Below are 22,837 nucleotides of genomic sequence, written 5' to 3' on the forward strand. Positions count from 1 at the left end.
ATATGTCTATATATGAGGGTATATGGGCATATGAATACATATGTGAATGTATGTATATATGTTTACAGGTATACATAGAGGGCACAGGACCAATTTAATAGGAAGGGATGCTACTTGAAAGGTGAAATTAAGAGGTGAGAGAGGAATACAATGAGAGAAAATGGGGAGAGACAGAATGGGGTAAACTATCTCATAGAGAAGAGGCAAGGCAAAATGGCTACAATGGAGGGGAAGAATAGGAAGGCAAAAGGGAATGGGTCAACCTTATTCTCACTGAATTTGGCTTGGGGAGGTAATGAAATACACACTAAATTGGGTATCTTACCCTATAGGAGAGTAGGGGGGAAGGGGACGATAGGGGCGATGATTGAAGGGAGGGCTGGCTGGGTGGGAGTGAAGCACCCACTTTTGAAAAGGGATGGGATCAAGGCAGAGAATAGAACAAGTGGGTAGAGGGATAGGAGGGAGGGAAATATAGTCAGTCTTTTACAATATATCTACTATGTCATTGTTTTGCATTAGCTAGACATGTACAACCTATACTGAACTGCTTATCTTCCCAGTAAGGGTGGGTGACAAGGGAGGAAGGGAATGAAAGTAAAATTCAAAGTTTTAAAATCAAATGTTTAAATACACACACACACACACACACACACACTATTATTAATACTATTTTACATATAATTGGGAAATAAGATATACAGGCACTGGGGCATAGAGATCCACCATGCCGTACTGGAAAAGTCGAAAGGGGTATGGAAGAAAATATGGGAGAGGGCAGATTAGAGGAGGGGATATCCTGTGGGCCTGCTATTTTGGGGCGGTGGGTAGGGGGAAAACGGGGAGAAAATTTGTAACTCAAAATCTGGTGGAAATGAATGATGTAAATCAGAAGTTAATTAAAAAAATTAAAAAAGAATGAGTATCTAGATATCACATATTTAAGTATAACTGCTGCAAAACATTCCAAAGCCCAAGAGAAATTAATTTTGTATTAATTATGCAATTGCTCTCCTATAGTAGATAGCAAGTGATATTTATATTTACATTTGCCATGATCACAAACTAATATAAAATAATCTTGAGCATCATGCACACAATTGGAGGGAGATCAACTTTTTTGGGTAATCTAAACGTTTTATCAGAGGTCTGATACAGATATGGCTTGGAAGGCAGGTGGCATCTGAAGAAATGAATCTAGAATGAAATGAAACTAGAATCCCGCAAATTATGAGTTCAGCTGACCCCTATGAGCAAGTGCACTAACTTATAGGCCTGTCACACTGGAAACTTGATGAGACTATAAGAACATTAAATTTAAATACAGTGATGCTTTATTTTGAGATATTTTTCATTACTGATTATCTATTTTGATGTATTTGTGATCATATAGACATGGGTTCTCCATCTAAGGCCATAGATCATAATACTTTGACACCTTATTCTTCCTTTACAACTACTTTTCATGTAGTCCCATAAATCCTCCACAAAGAGTCCACCTAACATGCTGGGTGCCCGTCATCTCGATCACCAGAAATTGTTTGATGATCAGTGGCACACATGGGTTATCTATCCCTCTTGTTTTCAGGATCAGATCACTTTTTTTTTCCTGGAGCTTTCTGGCCCACTTCTCTTTTTGGTTATACATTTCTGAAAATAAATTTTATCTTTTATGATACCTCTTCTGTGCGTTATATTGTAGCTTTCTCATAGCAAGTAAGATTCTCTGCTTTTTGATTGACCTATATCTTTTAATTCTTCAGACATTGTGGTATTCCAATTTTTGAAGCAATATGGCATCACAGAAAGAAAACTAATTTTATGGAAGATAGATTTGTTTCAAGAAAAAGGTTGCAGCCACTAAAATACTAAACCTTTAAATTCCATGGACCCTCTTTACATTTAAGAAATGTCTACTATGTGCTAGTAATATTTTTATTCCTTCTTTTTTCTTACTCCTATCTATTCAAGGGCATTTTAGAATCTAGTGTCCTAATCACCAGCTTTATTCTTATGGGACCTTTGATCTCCCAATGATCCTTATATATGATTCTTGATGTACTCATACTTTACTCCTTTCCCTAATATGAATATTTGTGTACGTGTTTGTAGATTTTTCCTAGGCCCATCTTCCCTCTATTTCCTGGCTTCTTCCCTCTACCTACCCAAAATTCCTAAAAAGCACAGGCATGGATGGGCCTTTCTTTAATATGATCACAATAATGTGTATATATAAGACATTAAAACAAAAGTTAGTATTTATTGATTATGGAGAAGCCCTAGAAGCTTTTCCAATAAGTACAGGAATAACCTATTCTATTCATTATTTTATAAAGTTCCAAAAATTATATTTACATTAATAAGACAGGTAAGATGTATATTATATAATAAACATAATCTAATAATATATCACAATGTTATGATATTGTTGTTCAGTTGTTTCAGTTGTGTCTGACTCTTTGTGACCCCATTTGGATTTTCTTGGCAAAGATACTATAGTGGTTTTCCATTTTGTGTTCCAGCTCATTTTACAGATGAGGAAACTGAGGCAAACAGGGTTAAGTGACTTGCCCAGCATCACATAGCTAGGAAGTGTCTGAGGCCAGATTTGAACTCGGGTCTTCCTGACTCCAGGCCCAGTACTTTATCCACTATATCAACTATATGGCTCTATAATTATATTATGTAAAACAGTATAAAGAATATACAATCATTCCTATTTGCAGATAACATAAGTTTACTTAGAAAACCCTAGAAAATCAACAAAGAAACTCATCAAGACAATAGCTCCAATAAAAGTAGCAGCATACAAAATAAATCTATAACAGCATCAATACTTCTACATACTACAAACCAAAAAAACTTGAGAAGAAAAAGGAGAAACTTTATTTAAAATAAATAATTAATCCATTCTAGGATTTAGTCTACCAAGGCATTCATAAGACTTTTATAAATATGCTTTACATAAATAAAGAATTAAACAATTGGAAAAATGTTAACTATTCATAGTTGGACAATGTCAATATAATAAAAATAGTTGACAGATTTAGGGCAGTATCAATTAAACTATCAAATGATTACTTTATACAAGTAGCCAAACACAGTCAATACCAATTGCCTCAAGTACTGATAATCCCTGCCCGTATACTGTATATTTATTTTGCATATATATTGTACTGAATTTTTGTCTTTTAAGTGGGTTGTAATCTCCTATTTGAAAAAGTAAGCTTCCTGAAGGCAGGAACAATTCTACTTTTGTATTTGTATCCCCAGTGTCTAGCAAATAGAGCATTTAATAAATGCCTATTAATTAATTTAAAGGAACAAAAGGTTAGAAATTCCAAGAGAAGTGATAAAGAAAAAAATGGATTAAATAAGTTATCTACAACAGTAGACTTATGATAAGGCCAGCTAAACATTAAGTGCTATAATTATTTCACAATTTCTGTTTCTATAACCCTTCCAATAAAGATAGAGTCGTTATTTAGGGCTTTTGTACCTGAGGGTGCCATTCTTTCTTCATGAATACAAATTAATTGATGAGAAGTGCTAAAGAAAAAGTCCTGAGTTAATATAAATCATGTTTACTATGCCTACAGCATGCTTTAAATATGGAAATTGTTAACGAGTTAAGAAATTCAGGACAGGAATAAACTCAATGCTATTTTTGGCTTCTTTGTTTGACCAAAAGACCAAAAGACCTTAGGCCACCTGTGTTGGGGATGTGTTCCTGGGATCTGGTGGGGTTTCTCTGACTTCAGCAAGGGCCACACATATAAACAAGCACACTTCTTCAATAAAACAGCCCAAAGTCGGGGCAGCCAGGTGGCTCAGCGAGTAAGAGCACCGGTTCCAGTGTTGGGACGACCTGGAGATCGAATCCTGGGCTCAGACACTCAGCACCACACCCAGAAATAACTGGCCCTGTAACCTTGAGCAAGTTACTTAACCCCAATTGCTTAAAAAAAAAAAAAAAACAGCCCAAAGTCAGTCACAGGTTGAGTCAGACAGCATGAACTTTCTTTTTCTTCCCTCCATTGACTAATTACAATGATCAATGATTTCAAAGCATAAATATGTAAGCACAAGAAATAGGTAACACCTTATTCTCCAACCAACTGCTGCCCCCAAACTCCTGGGAAATAAGGAAAACTAACAGGTAAGAAAAACTTTCCTGTCTATGACAATTCCAAAAGACTCATGATGAAAAATGCTATCCACATTCAGAGAAAGAATTATGGAGTCTGAGTGCAGATCGAAGTATACTATTTGTTCACTTTTTTTAATTTGGTTATTTCTTCTTTCTTGTAGTTTATCTCATTGGTTCTAATTCATGACTAATGTGAAAATGTTTAATATGAATGCATATCTATAGCCTAAATAAGACTGCATACTGTCTTGGGGAGGGAAAAAGAGGGGGAGAAGGGGGAAAATTAAGAAATCAAAATCTTATGGAAGTGAATGTTGAAAACTAAAAATTAATTAACTGATTAAAAAAAAAAGAAAAGCTTTCCTGTACGAAAAAAAAGAAAAAGATCTTGGAAGTTAGAAGTTTTAGGTATGGACTCTTTTCCTTTCCTATGTTATAAACACTAATTTACTAAATAATCATTCATTTTGAGAGGCATTCCATTTACTGTAGGAACCAGAATGGTAGGAGAATGTGATAAATAATTTTTATTTTAGAGAAAAAAAAATCCTATGAATTTATAACACTAAATGAAGCTCAGTGTTTAGTAAAGAAACAACACAAACTAACGGAGGAAGGAATCTGACTTACACTGAGAAATTGGACTCCATTAGGCTGAAAAAACCATAAGTATTTTGTTAGAAAAGAGGCTCACATAATTAAAAAAAAATTAAGCTAGAGACTGAAAGAAAAAAAATTTCCACAAGGACAACATACTTAGAAGAAATGAAGTGAGACATCAAAAATGAAATGAAAAGAAACTCTGGAAGAAATGGAAATAGTAACAGTTAAGAAAGTGGTACACATTACTCACATATTAGACTACCTAAAAATTAGAATATGCCAAGCAGAAATCAATGACCCGTGAGATAAGCTATAAAGAAAACGAAATCAAAAGATTGAAAAACTAAAAGAAAAATTTAAGAGATCTGATATTAAAAATAACTGACCCACAAAATAGGTCAAGGATATAAAATCTAAAGTCCCCTCCTCTGTCATTTTCCATTTTTGTCAACTTTGCTAATCTAATAGGTGTGAGGTAGAGCAACACAGAGTTGATTTGCTTTTCTATAATTATTAGTGATTTGGGCCATTTTAATAGGACTATTGATAACTTAAAATTCTTCCCTTGAAAACCATCACTTTATATACTTTGACTATTTGTTGATTGAGTAATAGTAGTTTTTTATAAACCTGAATCCATTTCTTACATATCTTAGATATGAAACCTTTATCAGAAAAACTTTTCATAAAGTTTTTTCTGTTAATTTATTCTCTTCTAATTTTAATTGCATTGGTTTTGATATGCAAGAACTTTTTAATTTTGTGGAATCAAAACTATCCATTTTATCTCCTGTGATCCTCTTGTAATGTAATGCCAAGCAAAGGCAACTTCCCAAGGTTCAGAATACCAGCATAGGTGCTCTCCATTTTATTCAGTAACAAACCCAGAACAGAGAAGATCAAAACATGACATCATTCCAAATACAGCATTTACTAAGTGTGATTAAATAATCTCCAAGTACTACCCCACCCCAGGACCTTCCATTCATTCAATCAATTACAAAGTCCCTGTTCTAAATACTACTCCACCCCTAGGCTGTACCTTCATTTAGTCCATCACAAAACCCCTCTTCTCAAATGGAGATTAGTTTCCAAACATAAGTAAAGTACATTCATTTGTTCAACCATAGAACACAAAAAGGTCGAAAGTTCCCCACCCCAGGATCACAATTGAATCTACCCCAGAGTTACATCAAGTTTAAGCACAGCACTTAATACCCAAATGGAGGTCTTTTCTTCATCTTGACACTAGGCAAGTTCTCAGCAATCTTAGTTCCTGGGGAGACAAGGCTTAGCAAGGCCATAAGATACATTGCCAGTCCCTTCATTAATTCATCCTCTGTCTGTAGAACAGTCCTAGAACCTCTGAAAACATTAGCAAAACCCTCTCCCAGGATTTCTGTAAACATACAACAAGAAAATCCTTCTTCAGGGCTTCTGAACCAACAGAAAGGTTCCCAGACCCCTGCAACAACAGCACTGTCCTTCACCAGTGGACAGTATTCACTCTGTCTGCAGGACAGTCTCCAGACCCCTGCAACAACAGCACTGTCCTTCACCAGTGGACAGTATTCACTCTCTGTCTGCAGGACAGTCTCAGGAGCTCTTAGCCAACAGCCAGGTTCCAGGACTTCTTCAAGAAAAGGACTGTCTTTCACCAGTGGACAAATCTGGCAAAACAACATCAATACAGACAGACAAAGTACCAGCAAAACAGCCATGTCTCCTCAGTCCTTGGCAGCTCTGGGGGCAGGTCTCAAAAGTCCAGGGCGATTCAAAGTGGCCCTCAGCAATCTTCTCAGTCTCTCTCTCTGCCTCCACGAGGTGCTGCTTCCAAAAAGTTCTTCTGCCTCTCTCTTGTCTCTCCAAATCTATGTCACCAGCTCCTCCCAGTTCAGGACTCTCTTTTCACATCAACAAGTCCATCCCACAGGTGGGATTAACAAGCTCTGGGTTTTAACACAATCAGTTTGAAAACCAAGCCAATACAGGGGAATCTTTAATTGCCATTACTATCACACCTCTCTATCCCTTACTTGGTCATGAACTTTCCCCTCTGCCTACAAATCTGAAAGGTAATTTCTTTCTTGCTCCTCTAATGTCTGTGAGTGACTTATTAGATTTAAGCCATGTATTCATGTGAAGCTCATTTTGGTATACAGTATGAGGTTAGTTGTAAACCTACTTTCTGCCAGATTGCTTTTCAATTTTCCCAGCAGATTTTGTCAAATAGTGGGTCCTTATTCCAGCAGCCAGTGTCTTTGGTTTTGAAAAGCATATCATATGCTAGTCATGTTTGCTTAAACCTAATCTGTTCCACTAATCAGTCTCTCCAGTTTTTAAGCAGTACCAAATCATTTTTGATGATTACTTCTTTGTAGTTTGAGATCTAATACTGCTAGGCCTTTTTATCTCATATCTTTTTTTCATTATCTGGCATGAGATTCTTGATCTTTTATTCCTCCAGATGAATTGTTATTATTTTTTCTAGCTGTAGAAAAGAAATCTTTAGTAGTTTGGTACATCACTGAACAGGTAAATTAATTAAGGTAGCACTATCAGCCTACCAATGAATAATTAATATTTCTCTATTTTTGACTATTTTCATTACTATAGCTTTTTTTCCTTCCAAGATGGCACCCTGAATAGAAGGAAGACAGCCTGGCTCTTGCACACTTAATCCAGGCAACTCTTGAAGACTCTACTGGACTGATTTTTTAAAAAAATCTATTAAGAACTTTATCTTGGAAATTTCTTCTACCTCAGAACTGCAAAGCCCCAACCCTAAGATCTCTATATCCCTAACTCTCTATTTTGAGCTTCCAAAGAGGTCCTGAAGATTCATAGGTTTGACCACTGAAGATCTAAGTGAACCTAACCCCATAGTGGAAGAAAGCTCTAAGAACCCAGAGGCTTATTAGGATGAAATGAGCAGGGAGCAAAGATAATTTAAGAATCACTGGATTCCTTGAAAACCATTCTTTTTAAAAAGCTGGACACCATGTTTCAAGAAACAATAAATGAAAAGTGCCCAGATAATTAGATTCAGGGAGCAAATAAAATGAATCCACAGATCCCCTCCTTAACAGAAGTCCAAAAGGAAAAATCCTAGGAACGTCACAGCCAAAAATCCAGAGCTCACATGTCAAAGAAAAAAAATTTCAAATATCTAGAAAGAAGCAGTTCAGTAACCAAGGAACTCCATCAGGACTGCACAAGCCCTAGCGGCTTCTAATAAAAAAGAAAAATGAGAGAACTTGGAATATAATATTACAAAGGCAAAAGAGATTTACAACCAAAAATAACTTACCCTGCAAATCTGAATTACACAAGAGGAAAAATGACCAAAGCTGGGTAGAAACTTTGAAATACAAACACAAGAATCAAGAGTAATATAGAAAGACAGAATCACAATGACACAATTTGTCCTTAAATACCACCAGAAGAAAAGACTGCAATAAGTTCCCTTTACTTCCCCTATTTCCAACCTCCATCTTTTTACAAGTTTTCTTGCTGTCTGGACCACAGACCAAGTCCTAGCTCCAAAAGGATCCTGAATATTTTGTATGATTGCTTACTGTCTCAGGGAGGAGAAGAAGGAAGAAAGAAAGCAAGAGTGAGAATCTGGAACTCAAAATTTTAATAAACAAATTTTAAAAATTATTTTTACATGTAATTGGGAAAAATAAAATATTTTTAAAAGGAAAGGTCTATTTAATAAGAGATTAAAAATTAATTGGAGATTAAATAATTTAATCTTCAAGAATAGGTATGACCAAGAACTAATCACAAAGCCAATAGCTAGTCACAGATGACAAAAATCAGATAGCATAAGAAAATTTTGGGGATGAAGACAAAGCGGTCCATAAGGAAAAAAAAATCCCTAAACACTTTCATTAATCAAAATGAAAACGAAAAGATCAGTGAATTGGGCATGCATTTAAAAAAAAAACCTTGAAAGAGAGAAGGAAATAAGCATTTACACAGTGCATATTATGTGCCAGGTACAGTATCAAGCATTTTAATAAATATTATCCTCACAAAATCCCTGTGAAGTTGTGATAGTAATGGCAATTAAAGATTCCCCTGTATTGGCTTGGTTTTCAAATTGATTGTATTAAAACCCAGAGTTTGTTAATCCCACCTGTGGGATGGGCTTGTTGATGTGAAAAGAAAGTCCTGAAGTGGGAGGAGCTGGTGACGTAGATTTGGAGAGACACTGGAGAGAGGCGGAAGATCTTTTTTGGAAGCAGCACCTCGTGGAGAGAGAGAGAGACTAAGAGGATTGCTGGTGGCCGCTTTGAATTGCCCTGGACTTTTGAGACCTGCCCCCTGAGCTGCCAAGGACTGAGGAGACATGGCTGTTTTGCTGGTACTTTGTCTGTCTGTTTTGATGTTATTTTGCCAGATTTGTCCACTGGTGAAAGACTGTCCTGTTGAAGAAGTCCTGGAACCTGGCATTTGGTTAAGAAGGCCTGAGACTGTCCTGCAGACAGAGAGTGAATACTGTCCACTGGTGAGGGACAGTACTGTTGTTGCAGGGGTCTGGAGACTGTCCTGCAGACAGAATGAATACTGTCCACTGGTGAGGGACAGTACTGTTGTTGCAGGGGTCTGGGAGCCTTTCTGTTGGTTCAGAAGCTCTGAAGAAGGATTTTCTTGTTGTATGTTTACAGAAATCCTGGGAGAGGGCTTTGCTAATGTGTTCAGGGGTTCTAGGGCTGTTCTACAGACAGAGGATAAATTCATGAAGGGACTGGCAATGTATCTTATGGCCTTGCTAAGCCTTGTCTCTCCAGGAACTAAGATTGCTGAGAACTTGCCTCCTGTCAAGATGAAGAAAAGACCTCCATTTGGGTATTAAGTGCTGTGTTTAAACTTGATGTAACTGGGGTAGATTCAATTGTGATCCAGGGGTGGGGAACTTTTGACCTTTTTGTGTTCTATGGTTGAGCAAATGAATGTATTTTACTTATGTTTGGAAACTAATCTCCATTTGAGAAGAGGGGCTTTGTGGTGGACTTAATTAAGGTATAGCCTAGGGGTGGAGAAGTATTTGGAACAGAGACTTTGTAATTGATTGAATGATTGGAAAGTCCTGGGGTGGGGTAGGCCTTGGAGATTATTTAATCACACTTAGTAAATGCTGTATTTTGAATGATGTCATGTTTTGATCTTCTCTGTTCTGGGTTTGTTACTGAATAAAATAGAGAGCACCTATGCTGGTATTTTGAACCTGGGAAGTTGCCTTTGCTTGATATTATATTACAGAAGTAGGTGCTGTGATTATCCCCCATTTTACAGTTGAGGAATCTAAGGCAGAGATTAAGTGACTTACCCAGGGTCATACAGCAAATAAGTGTCTAAAGTCTGACTGGAACTCAGGTCTTCCTGACTGCAGGCCCTGCACTCTATCCCCTACATCACCAGCTTCCTCTGTTGAAAGCCAACAAATCAAAAAAACTTTAATTAGATACTAAAATAAAGACTATGACTGGGTTTAAATTTATTATATCACAGCAAAACTAAAATTAGGATTTTTGGCACTTGGAAGCAAATTTAGTGTGATGGGGGAGATGGGGAGGGAGAGAGAAGTTTAATATACAATCATTCTAATGCATGACTGTGCTAGGGTGGAGATGGAAGTCATCTGAGTAGAGGAGGTAAAGAAACAGGAACCAAAGTCTTCAGAGGACAAAGGAGTTAGGATGGATAAAAAGATAGTAAGCAAGGTCAAGAACATTTGGGAGAGGAAGGGAAAATTAATTGGTGACTTATAAATGATAGCAACAGGGATCTGAACAGGATGAGGTGAACATTAAAGGAGAGGTAATAGCTGACTGATGACAGGAAAGTCTGATGGGGCAGTGGGGAACAACAAAGGGGTTTTGTTGGGGATATGAAAGGAGCGGCCAGTTTTACAAAAAATACTAAGAAAAGAGAAAGCATTTTTTCAAGGTAGTAAAGAATTAGAAACAAAGCAGATGACCATCAGCTGGAGAATGGTTAAAAAAAAACCCATGGAGGGGCAGGTAGGTGGTGCAGTGAGTAGAGCACCACCTCTGAATTCAAATCCAGCTTCAGAGACTTGACACTTACCTAGCCATGTGACCTCGGGCAAGTCACTTACCCTCAAATGTCTTGCCTTCCCCCCTCCAAAAAAACCCACAAAACCAAAACACCATGGTAAATGAATGTAATGGAATATTACATTTTTAATGTAACTATATTTATATATGTATATAAATATATATGTAATTATTATTTATTATACATATATTATGTAATTTTATGTTTTAAATGACAAATGTGATTAATACAGAGAAACGTGGAAACATCGACATAAACTGATACTGAGAGAAGTAAGCAGAAACAAGAAAACAATAAACATATGACTAGAAACATGTGGAAAGAACCAGAAAGAATATCAAAAGTGAATCACAAAATTATAAGGCAGTATGCTTGAAAGAAGAGATATGAGAAAACATTCCCATTCCACATTTTTGCAGAGGTAGGAGAGGTCCTCAAATGTACACTGCACATATTTTGAGATTTTTTCAATTCATTGAACATTTACGCTATTTTTTTTTTTTTGCTTAAAAAATGTTCTATTATATATAATAGTGATGGGGGGGCAGGCAGGAGGGAGAAGGAAAATAGAGTCAAACTATGATGATAAAAAAAAAAAAACAAGACAGACTTTTGAGTCATGTAATCAAAAAAGGGGAGGACCAGACCTTTTCTCTGATCCTTATAACCCCTCAGGCATTTCTAAAACAGGAATTATGCACTGGAAACAAATTTCAAGTGGCTCTATGATCTAAGACACAAAGACCCAAAGAAGATCAAAACTCCTAAAATAACATCTAACTCATGATCACTTAGCACTTTCATCTCCCCCACTTACTACTATGCTCTTGGGAGCAAAGCTATAGCTATATATACAAAAAGAGAAATAAGATGTGTAAGAGCAAAATTTTTTGGTCTGCATAACAAAAATAATTGGCCAAATATAAAAACTTTAATCCAGGGTGACACAAAACAAACAAAAGAAAGGAAAATTGATTATGACTGCAAATACATAGTGGCAAAGGAGTCTAGAAGATGAGGAACAAAAAGCAATAACATTAAAAGAAAACATAAATTTCAAGAAAGAAAAATGCATTGATCTAGAAGATCAGATGTGTAGAGACAACCTAATATATGGTTCTCTCAGAAGTCAAGTGAAAAAAACTTGAACATCATGATGCAAGAAGCAACGAAAGAAAACTGTTCAAAGGAAACTAAATACCAAATCCAAGAATCCAGAGATCTACTCACTTCCAGAAAAAAAAAAAAAACCACAAGCCTGCAACATAGTTGTTAAATTTAACAATTCCATGGAGAAACAAGAAATTCTACAAGTGACCAGGTAAAGGACTTTCAAATACATAAGAAATCTTAACAATGTAACAGAAAAGACTGAAAGAAATGGAATGACATTTTTGAAAAAGCAATGCAGCTTGAGATACAGTTCAAGGTGACCTAGCCCAGGGTTGGAGAACTTGTGGCCTAGGGGCCACATGTGGCCCTCTAGGTTCTCAAGTTGGACCTTTTGATTGAATCCAAATTTCACAGAACAAATCCCCTTAATAAAAGTATTTGTTTAATAAAACTTGGACTCAGTCAAAAGACTGCACCCAAGGTCCTAAGGGCCTATGAATCTAAGCTTAACCATAAATGAAAAAAAGATGGAAATCTGATAATAAAGAGGTATCTGAAACCCTCTTACAAAGAAATTCAGACCTGAAGAGATGATTTGATTCTTGAATAGCCCTGACAATAGAAATGCAGGAGGGATGAATTGATGCAACTGTAAAGGATACCAACCAAGTAACAACTGAAAGAGTTAAGAAATGTCTGTGCAAATGTACAAAAGGAGACAGAGATGAAGGCAGAAGTCAGATGAAGGTGGTTATGGAAAGGTAGGCCCAGGGCATCATGAACTAAACATAAGAGTACCCGATTAAAGGTGAATCAATTTTTTAGAGGTTGAACTAAATACTAAATTACAAAATGGAAGGGTGTATAAAATAGGGGGGGAGGAGAGGGGAGGGGAGAGAGAAGGAAGGATAGAAGAGGAAAAGTGTATGGTGTGCCCAGGTCAAGTCCTGGGCTAGCAATGAGAGGAAAGTAACTTGCCATCCTTCAATAAGAGGAGAGCCTGAAAAGAGGCAGGGAGAGAGCAAGATGAGTGAAAGTATGGAAAAGGAAAAGATGTTGTTTTGGTGGTGGGAGTAAGTCACTGATGAATGTTCCTATGAGTGAAGAGAGATGCTCAGTGAAGGGACATGGGAAGCTGGCACTAGGACTTGTCTAGGGAGACTACAGTCTCTTTGCTGAGAAAACCCTGGGGTCACAAAGAGTCAGACACAACTGAAAATGATTGACCAACAGCAACAACAAAGGCAAGTGGAGCACATAAGTTAAATACAAATGTTGGTTTGTTGAACAGTCTTCCTTTCAATATAATGTGGTGTTCTTGTTTAGTCTTTTTATTTTTTGTATGTTTGATTTTGCTTTATCAGATAGCATGATTGCAACTCCTGGTTTTTCGGGGGGTTTCTTGGCAAAGATACTGGGGTGGTTTACTATGTCCTTCTACAGCTCATTTTAGAGATGATAAACCAAGGCAAACAGGGTTAACTGACTTGCCCAGGGTCACACAGCTAGTTTCTGAGGCTGGATTTGATTTCATGAAAATGAGTCTTCTGATGCCAAGCCTAATGTCCTGTCCACTGTGCCAAAGGAAATATTAATTCATCAATAAGAATACAGATAACATAACAGTGACATATTTCAAGTCTAACAAAAAGATTAACCAAAGAGAAAATATAGAAGTGAAAAAAACTGCTTAGAGAAACTAAAGCTAAAAGACTTATTGTATATTCTAAATAGGACTAAAAAATATACATATTTCTCAGCACAAGGAATTTTTACAAATACTGACCATGTGTTAGGGCACAGATATACTGCAAAGAAATGTAAACAGGCAAAAATGGTAAATGTATCCTTTACAAACTGTAACATAATAAATAATAATCATTAGCTCAAAGACCACACACAAAAGAAACAGACCCAAATCAAGACTTAGTGGTGAAATCATAAATAAGCAGGTCAAGGAACAAATCAAAGAATATTTATGTGAAAGATTATGTGAAAGAAAATGATCATGATGAAACAACCTATCAAAATATCTGTGATGCAAACTAAAAAAAATGTACAAGGGGAAAACCATATCCCTACAAACATACATTAACAAAACAGAAAAAGAGAAGATTAACGAACTGAATATGCATTAAAAAAATTAGAAAACCAACAAATAAACATCTAAAATAAGTACCAAAAATTAGAGGAAAAATAAACTGGAAACAACAACAAAAACAACAAAAAACCCCTAAGACAACCTCACACAGACATAATAAATAAAACTAAAAGCTGGTTCTTTGAAAAGACTAATAAATGGGTAAATCTTAAACTAATCTGATTACAAAGAACGCAGAAAATAAAATCACTAAAATAGCATATTAACAATGTAAAGTCACAACAAAATCAAAATAAAAAGAATAATCAGAAGTTAATAGGCACAGGTATGTGTTAACAAATGAGAATGCAAGGAAATAGAGGAATACCTACAAAAATATAAAATACCCAAACTGTCAGAAGACCATCTAGAGATCTTAACCCAATCTCAGAAAAAGAAATATAACTAGTTGTATAAGCATTACCAAAGTAAGAATCTCCCGGTCCTCATGGATTCATAGGAAATTTTAAATCAAATTTGTAAAGAATGATCTATACCCATAATACACAAATTCTTATTATACAATAGTATTCCATTGTATTCCTATACCACAACTTGTTCAGCCTTTCTCCAAACTGATGTGCACGCCCCCAATTTCCAATTTTTTGCTACCACAGAAAGAGCTGCTATAAATATTTTTGTAAATATAGGTCCTTTTCCCTTTTTTATGATCTCTTTGTGATACAGACTCAGTAGTGGTATTGATGGATCAAAGGGTATGCAGAGTTTGGTTGTCCTTTGGATGTAGTTCCATATTGCTCTCCAGAATGGTTGAATCAGTTCACAATTCCACCAACAATGCATTAGTGTTCCAATTTTCCCACATCCTCTCCAACATTTATCATTTCCCTTTTTTGTCATGTTAGCCAATGATAGGTGTGAGGTGCCACAGAGTTGTTTTAATCTGCATTTCTCTAATCCAAAGTAATTTAGAGCACTTCTTCATATTACTATAGATAGCTTTGATTTCATTAGATTTTTCTAAAAAAAAAATCTGTCTAAAATCAAAAGCAAGCAACACATGCAATATACTAACTAGAGCTTTTTCCAATAAATACGGAAATAAATCATGGATACACACTCTCCCACTATTACTTGATATAGTTCTGGAAATGCTAGCATCAGCAATGAGATAAGAGAAAGAAATTAAAGCCATAAATACAGGTAAAGAGGAGATAAAAACATTGCTATGTGCTGATGACATGGTAGACTTGGAAAATCATTGGGAATCAGCAAAGATACTGATATATTATTAACTTCAATAAAATTTTAGCCTATAAAGATATTCTCTCAAAAATCAATAGTATTTCTACATAATAAAAAAAATTCAAGAAGCAATAATAAAAAGTGAAATCTCATTACAAATAACTACAAAATACATAAAGTATCTAGGCATCAACCTACCAAAGAACACAAAAGACTTGTTTAGATTCAAATACAAAATGGTTCTTTTTTTTTTTTTAAAGCAATTGGGGTTAAGTAACTTGCTCAAGGTTACAAGGCCAGTTATTTCTGGGTGTGGTGCTAAGTATCTGAGCCTGGATTCGATCCCTGGTCATGCCAACACTGGGGCCAGTGCTCTTACTTGCTGTGCTACCTGGCCGCCCCCAAAATGGTTCTTAAAGAAATAAAAAACTTAAATAGCTGGAAGAATATTCAGTGCTCATGTCTATGTCATGCCAATATAATAACAATGACAATACTACTAAATTAATTTATACCTTTAATACTATACTAATCACATTTATAAAACTTGATAAAATAATAACAAAATTCATTTGGAAAAATAAAAAGATCTAGAATATGAGGAGAAATAATGAAAAGACAAAGAGGAAATAGAACTTCTAGACCTCAGACTATATTTTAAGGCAGCAGTCTTCAAAATCATCTGATATTGGTTAAAGAATAGAGTTGTAGGTAGATCAACTAAAGAGATTAGACAAAGAAGAACCGGGAATCCAATAACCCAGTATTGGGGTGTGGGGGAAGGGAAGGAAGAGAGAATGGGACATTTATCAAGTAAGTTTCAGGTGCAGAGAAAGGGTGGAAAAGGAGTTCATGGAAAATGGGCTGTATTTTTCAGTAAAGTGTATGACAGTGCCCTCCTTTCAAAAATAGAGAGATGTGGTTGTTGTCAGAGGCTTGAGAAGAAAAGAAAAAGTTTAATAGTCTCCTGTGGAATGGGGTAGAGAATCAGTTATGGAATAGCATGAGAGAGAGAGAGAGAAAGAGAGAGAGAGAGAGAATGTTTTAAACTATACCTCATCGGTACAGGGTCTTCTTGCTGAGGAACCTTCTCTACTAAGACTGATTAGCACCTTCTCTACAATGCATAATTTTACAGAGTTTCCAGGTGTTCTGGGAAGTTAAAGTAAGTAATTTGACCAGGATCACACATAGTATGTGTCAGACCTGAAACTCAGGTTTTTGTGACTCAGGCAGTGCTTTATCCATTTTCCATGTTGGCTATATGTTTTATAAGATGAAATAAGTTTTATTTTCATTTAATAGAATATTAAGAAAACTGAAAGAAGGGGTAGGAGGTATAGAGACCAGTCTACCTCATTCTGGTGGGAATCCATGTTGGGCAAGAGGATCAATGGCCACAGGGGACAGCCCAGCTTGGTGAGGATACAGTCCTCTTTTTAGATGGTTATTATTGGAGAGGACATTTAAAGCCCTTCATAACTTTGCCCTAATCTATTTTTACAGCCTCAAGGTACATTATTCCTCCTTTAACCCTCATGATTCGATCATATTGATTTTCTCCCAGTTCCTCACACATGATGGTCCATCTCCTTCTTCCTTCACTCTGTCCTATCTGTCCCTCATGCCTGAAATACCCTCCCTTCTCTTCTTACCATAGCCTCATAGAATACTTTTCTTCAAGACACAGCTCAAAAAGGAATAAAGTTCTTCTTGATACCCTTCTAGAGTCCTCTCTCTCTCATTACCCTGTATTTTATTTACTTTATATTTATTCTGTATATGCTCATATGTCTTTGTTGTTTCCCTCATTTGAATGTAAGTTTTTTTCTGATAAAAATCCTGCCCGTTTCTAGCAGAGAGCTTGGCACAAAGTGGGTACTTAATAAATGCTTGCTGATTAGTTGATTTGAGGGGAAAGAATTCCCTTCTTCAGGTGTCAGTATTTGGAGAACAATCATAGTCTCCTATACTTGCTATGATTCTGCCAAGGAACAATAAATGTGAATAATTCAGAGAAATATGTGATGAAACAGTGATATAGAATAAAGCAAATGGATTAAAAATAATGACTGGCACAACCAGGGGACAGCAAATGGGGCACAGGGCCTGGAGTCAGTAAGACCTGATTTTCAGATCCTAGCTATGTGACCCTGGGTAAGCCACTTAAATTCTATTTGCCTCAATTTCATCATTTGTAAAATGGGGATAATAATAGCAGGCATCTCCCATCCCTGAGGTAATTAAATTCAAATAGTAAATGACAAAAATGAAAAGATGTGGTCAATCATAGGCACTGTATAACTTTTTAAAAAAACCTGAAGGCATTGGGGAGGGATGCACTGTTCATTCTGAAGTGACCATGTACAAAAAAGTATTAATTCTGAAAGCTTATTTTCATTCACAAAGAAGTCTTTTTAAAAACTAAATTCACTATTGCTTTTGCATCAAAAATTATAACTAATGGATGATTTCTGCCACTTTTTAACCAGCAAAAATATAATTATTGGTATTTTTACCTTGATTTATCTTTTGCCTACTGAATTCTTTCCACTACATTATATAATCTCAAATTGAGAGATAAGTATATTAGACACCCATATACACTTCAAAAATGGTTTTTTTTTTTCAGCCATGATTTTACCTCCTTTACAAAGAAGCAAAATAGATTTTTTTCTCTCCTTTCCAGGATGGAAAGGGTAATAAGAAATGAAGGGCCAAAATGGTGTATATGGCAATGTAATAGTAATGTAATTTTTAATTTGAAGATCCCTTTATGTTGGCAAAAGTAGCAGGTACAGTAACTTATCAAGCCTCTGATCAGGGGAACAGAAGGTATGAACTCCTGTCTCCTGTTAACTGATATAACAGGAAGGGGTTGGCTGAAGGAAGTGAAGTAAGTAATACTGTGTATATAAGAAAAGCCCCAGAGAGGCACAGTCAGAATTTCCTTGAGACCAAGATCTGGGGGCAGAACAGCTACAGAAGAATGGAGAACTGAGTCCTGAAAGCTTGTGGTGGTAGAGCTTCTTCTGAACAGGATCCCAGAGCCTGGAGCCAGGACCCCAGGAACCAGGAGCCCAAGAGTCTGGAATCTGGAGCCAGGAGTCCTGGAGCCCAGGAGCCAGAAGCCCAAGTGACTGAAGCATGACTGGGATGCTGAGACTTTGTTTGCGGCTTGGTTGAGCCTTGAATTCCTTGGAGCAGAAATGGTGAAGGAGCTGACATGGACCAGACACTGTGGATGCCAGTGTGGAGCAGGACCTGCCCAGACAGTTGGTCGAGGAACTGGGAGCTGTCTGCCATTGAACCCAGGTAGAATCTGGGACCATGGAAGGGAATCCAGGGAATCTGAGAACAGGCCCCAAGTCAAGTGAAAAGACCTCTCCTTGGGTACTGAGTAACTATGGAATTATAGTTTACTAGTGACCTAAGGGGTGGAGAGTTTTGTGTATGATACTTAGTAAGACTTTGCTGAATAAGTGACTGATTGTACTTTGAATACTTTGGCTACTGTACTTTGAAACTACTGATAAGTGACTGATTGAGTTAATCAAGACTTTGCCCCAAGAGTGGAAGACTTTGAATACTGTACTTTGATACCACTGATAAGTGACTAATTGAGTTAATCAAGACTTTGCCCCAAGAGTGGAAGACTTTGAATATTGTACTTTGATACTGCTAAGTGACTGATTGAGTTAACTTAAGAGTGACAATTTTACTTTGAGACTATGTTGTGAATATTATATTGTGATTTTCTGTGATAAGTTGTAATATGGTGAATGCTGTATTTTGAATTATGCTGTACCTTGATTTTCCATGGATGTTTTGCTTTTGTTATGGAATAAATAGAATGATCACTATACTGAGTAATCAGAACCTTAAAAAAGCTGTTCCCAGTAGCAGTTCTTCTGGAGAGCTTCTGTGCATAGCATTACAGGCAACTGGAATGCTATGGCAAGGCTGTTGGAATGCTAGAAGCCTAGAAACTTTCTAGTCCCTAAAAAACTGATATATCCTATGCCAAAAATGTGATGCATGTTCAAAATTCTCTTATCTCAACTATATGATTAATCCTTTGAATGGTCAATAAGTTGGTATCAAGTTCCATGAAAACCAAATTGTTTCTTTTAGTATCTGTTAAATGTTTTCACCCAGTTTGGCAACCCCAATACATGTTCAAATAACTTATGACCTTTAATTAAATAAATGAACCTAATCTTATTTTGTATGGTATTGTATATGTATTGCTCCACCCAGGTGCCTTGCACATATTAAGCACTTAATAAATGCTTGTTGGAGACATAATCAAAGCTATTAAAACTCCAAAGATTTTCAATATACCTTGGTATATTGATTTTACTTTGTATTTTACACGAGTAGCTGTCACCAGCATGGAAAGCAGCGGAGATATTCATACTGGCGATAATGAAATAAATTATCATTAATTTTGATCTTTGATCACTAACAAAGATAAAAGCACTGCTCTTTTAGAAGTTAAATTTAATTGAACAAGACTCAGAGAACAATCATTAAATTTTACCATCAAGAAAAGATTAAAGACACAAGCTGGCATTATTTCCATAGTTATTAAAACAAAAGTTTGTATCCAGAACTGTTTGGATTTATCACTGAAAGTCGATACTAGTATTTAAGGATCTTTTCTAGAAATGAAAATCTTAAGCAATGAATAAATATAGTGAGAGCCAATCTTTTTGGAGGACAAGGGGGAAGATGAAGGAGGAAAAAATAGAATAGACCATATTTAGTTTTACCTAATAACTTTCTTCTAAGTCCCTGAAACCATTTAGCTAGTTCAAAACCCACTTTATGAATAAATAACTGGTTTTGGTGGTCATCAAATTGATTTACATTTCCCTTTGGTAAAATGATTTTATAATTATAAAAAAAAATATGGGCCAACTAATTTTAGTTATTTGTAGAGAACAAAGCTAAAAATTATAAATAAATATAGAAACTTCTGAATATAAATTTATGCCAGACTCTGAATTTATATAGAATTTAAGAGAAACTGTATTCACCTTATTTGGACCTAGAACTGAGGGACCACAGAAATCATGGCTCCTCAGAAAGAACCGGAAAGTTGTGATTTTTTTGATGTCACAAAGGGACTAAATTACAGAATTTATATTCAAATTTATGTCCACTCATTCATTCTAAGGTAAGTCCTTTTTGCAACAAATCACACCTGTTCTATAACTGTGCAAATCAACATTTCATTTTAATTTAGTATTCTTATCTTCTTACATTCACTTGCTAAAGTAAACATAATAAATACTCCAAGAGCTCAAGGGAGAGTATCTACTTTGGACAGCTACTTTTTTAGTTAGTCATTTCTCACATTTGTTCATTGGCTGTAAATCTAGTTGCTTAGTATTGTAATATTGGTCCAGATATGCAGGGTAGATTATCTTTTCAAATGAGAGAATCTAGTAATAACTGTAGTGACATCACTCTTTTTTTTAGTGAACTTTGTTAGAGGACAATTCTCTTACTATAGAGCAGGTATTGACTACCAATATGATTTATGCCAGTAGTTCGACAGTGGAATCAGAAGACCTGGGTTTGAATCCTGGCTCTATTTACCACCTGTGTAATTTGAACAAACCATTTAACTTCACTTTCCTTATGTGTAAACCCAAAGAAAGGGAGCCTAGATGTACTAGATATAATGCTGAGGAAGACTCATCTTCCTGAGTTCAAATATGACCTCAGACAAGAACTAGCTGTGTGATCCTAGGCAAGTCACTTAACCCTATTTGCCTCAGGTTCTTCATCTGCAAAATGAGCTGGTAAAGGAAAAGGCAAACTATTCCAGTATTTTTGCCAAGAAAATCCCAAATGGGGTCACAAAGAATTGGATGTGACTGAAAAACAAGTGACAAAACAATGAAGCTGGATTCAATTACTTTAACATCTCTTCCTATTTATCATCTTATGTTAAGACCTACTGTACCAAAGTATGAAATAAACCACCAACACTCAGAAATGAAAAGATACTAATGAAAGCTGATTAAGTTTACAGAGTTTGACTCCACAGGTAGGAAAAATGGTATAGATATCAAATAGACACCAGAAAGCAATACAGACATATAACTCTCCTATTCAGTACAACCTGTTCCATTTGGCTTATGCTGCTTTTAGTTACATCTAAATCTGCTAGTAGTAAGAAGCTATACTTACTACCTGTCAAAATGTTACAACCCCTTCTGCAATCATCTATTAAATTCAAACCCCACCCATACTGTGATGTAACTGGCCCCACCCCAGGCCCTACCCCTTGGTGAAGTTATTGCCATGCCTCCTCCACTGGTGACATCACCACTTTGTTGCCAAATCCCTGTGACCTGTTCTTTCCACACTGTGAAATAGTGACAACTTACCTACTACAGTCAAAAGGAAAGATTTTAAGTCACCTTTTCTGATCATTACACCTACAACTAAAAGGAGTTTTTTAGCAGTGCTCCCAGGTATCCCTACTTTTCACTCTACTGGAAGGAAAATTTAACAGGATACTAGAAACTGCTTGGTTTTCTGACTTTTCACTTCACCCTGTGGTGAAGAGGGAAATGATGAAGCCCTGCACCCCTGGTGGTCAACTTTCTAGCTTGCCATCTATAGTTAAGTTTGAGCCCCACACATTTGGCTGGATTTATTGCTTTTCATCCTTCCAAAAGTAGACCTTCTGAAGTGCCCATTGCTTCAGCTCTGGTTCTTTTTTTGAGAGATATGGGGAAGAAGAGGTGGAGAGAAGGCAGATGTTAGGTTGCATAGATGAGAAAAGGATGATTTTTGAAAAGACAAAGTACTGAGCCCAAAGAGGAGACAGGAGAAAGTGGTGATATATATTATACAGATTGATTCCATCAGATATTAGCTCGAAGCAGGATAGGTAACTGGTATTACAGACTCAGAACTTTTCCAAATATTTCTTCTGGCTGGTGCTGTGAAGTATTTTACTTAAATGCACTCTGTTAAAACTGAATAAATAGTTAAATAGCACAGAAACAACCAAGTAGACTAGACTCAATAGTGGAGTGCAGGACCCTGGTTTAGTGGGCTAAAATTTAGAGAAAGGTATAAAAAGCTGTTTTTCAGACTGGAGAGCACAAAGGTAGAATAAAGTTTAAAGGCAGAAAACTGGGTAGTCTTAATTCAGGCTTACTGGACTCAAAGCCCTTCCATCTCTAAAATTCTATTATTCAATGATGACTATATCCATTGTTTATCCCTTGCTACATGACCAACAGTCACACACTCACACACACACACACACACACACACACACACACACACACATATACACACTTACTTTTACTCCAGGTCTTGTTTTAGAATAAAAAATTCCTTGCTATGTGTTGTATCCTGTTCAAACACACTATAGCCCTCTGTGTGATACTAAATTTATTTGTTTGTTTGTTTGTTTTTGGAGGGCAACTGGGGTTAAGTGACTTGCCTGAGGTCACACAGCTAGGTTTGTGTGTGTGTGTGTGTGTGTGTGTGTGTGTGTGTGT

The 22,837-nt window shown here is 36.3% G+C and overlaps 1 protein-coding gene across 9 annotated transcripts in view; it reads right to left on the reverse strand.

Moving 5' to 3' along the window:
- PJA2 (praja ring finger ubiquitin ligase 2) overlaps positions 1 to 22,837 on the reverse strand; it is a 135,012-nt gene that overhangs the window by 82,826 nt on the left and 29,349 nt on the right. For 4 of the 9 annotated variants that reach the window (XM_069088146.1, XM_069088147.1, XM_069088148.1 and 1 more), the window contains one exon: positions 10,092 to 10,189. The exons of the other annotated variants lie outside the window; for them this stretch is intronic. In XM_069088146.1, the coding sequence (XP_068944247.1) occupies positions 10,092 to 10,101 (10 nt within the window). In that variant the 5' untranslated portion in view covers positions 10,102 to 10,189. The remainder of the gene's footprint in view (positions 1 to 10,091; positions 10,190 to 22,837) is intronic. 9 annotated transcript variants of the gene reach the window in all.

Source organism: Petaurus breviceps, unplaced genomic scaffold, assembly GCF_028583685.1.
Source record: "Petaurus breviceps papuanus isolate PSGF00001 unplaced genomic scaffold, PetGlider_PUasm1.0 184, whole genome shotgun sequence".
Classification (NCBI taxonomy): Eukaryota; Metazoa; Chordata; class Mammalia; order Diprotodontia; family Petauridae; genus Petaurus; species Petaurus breviceps.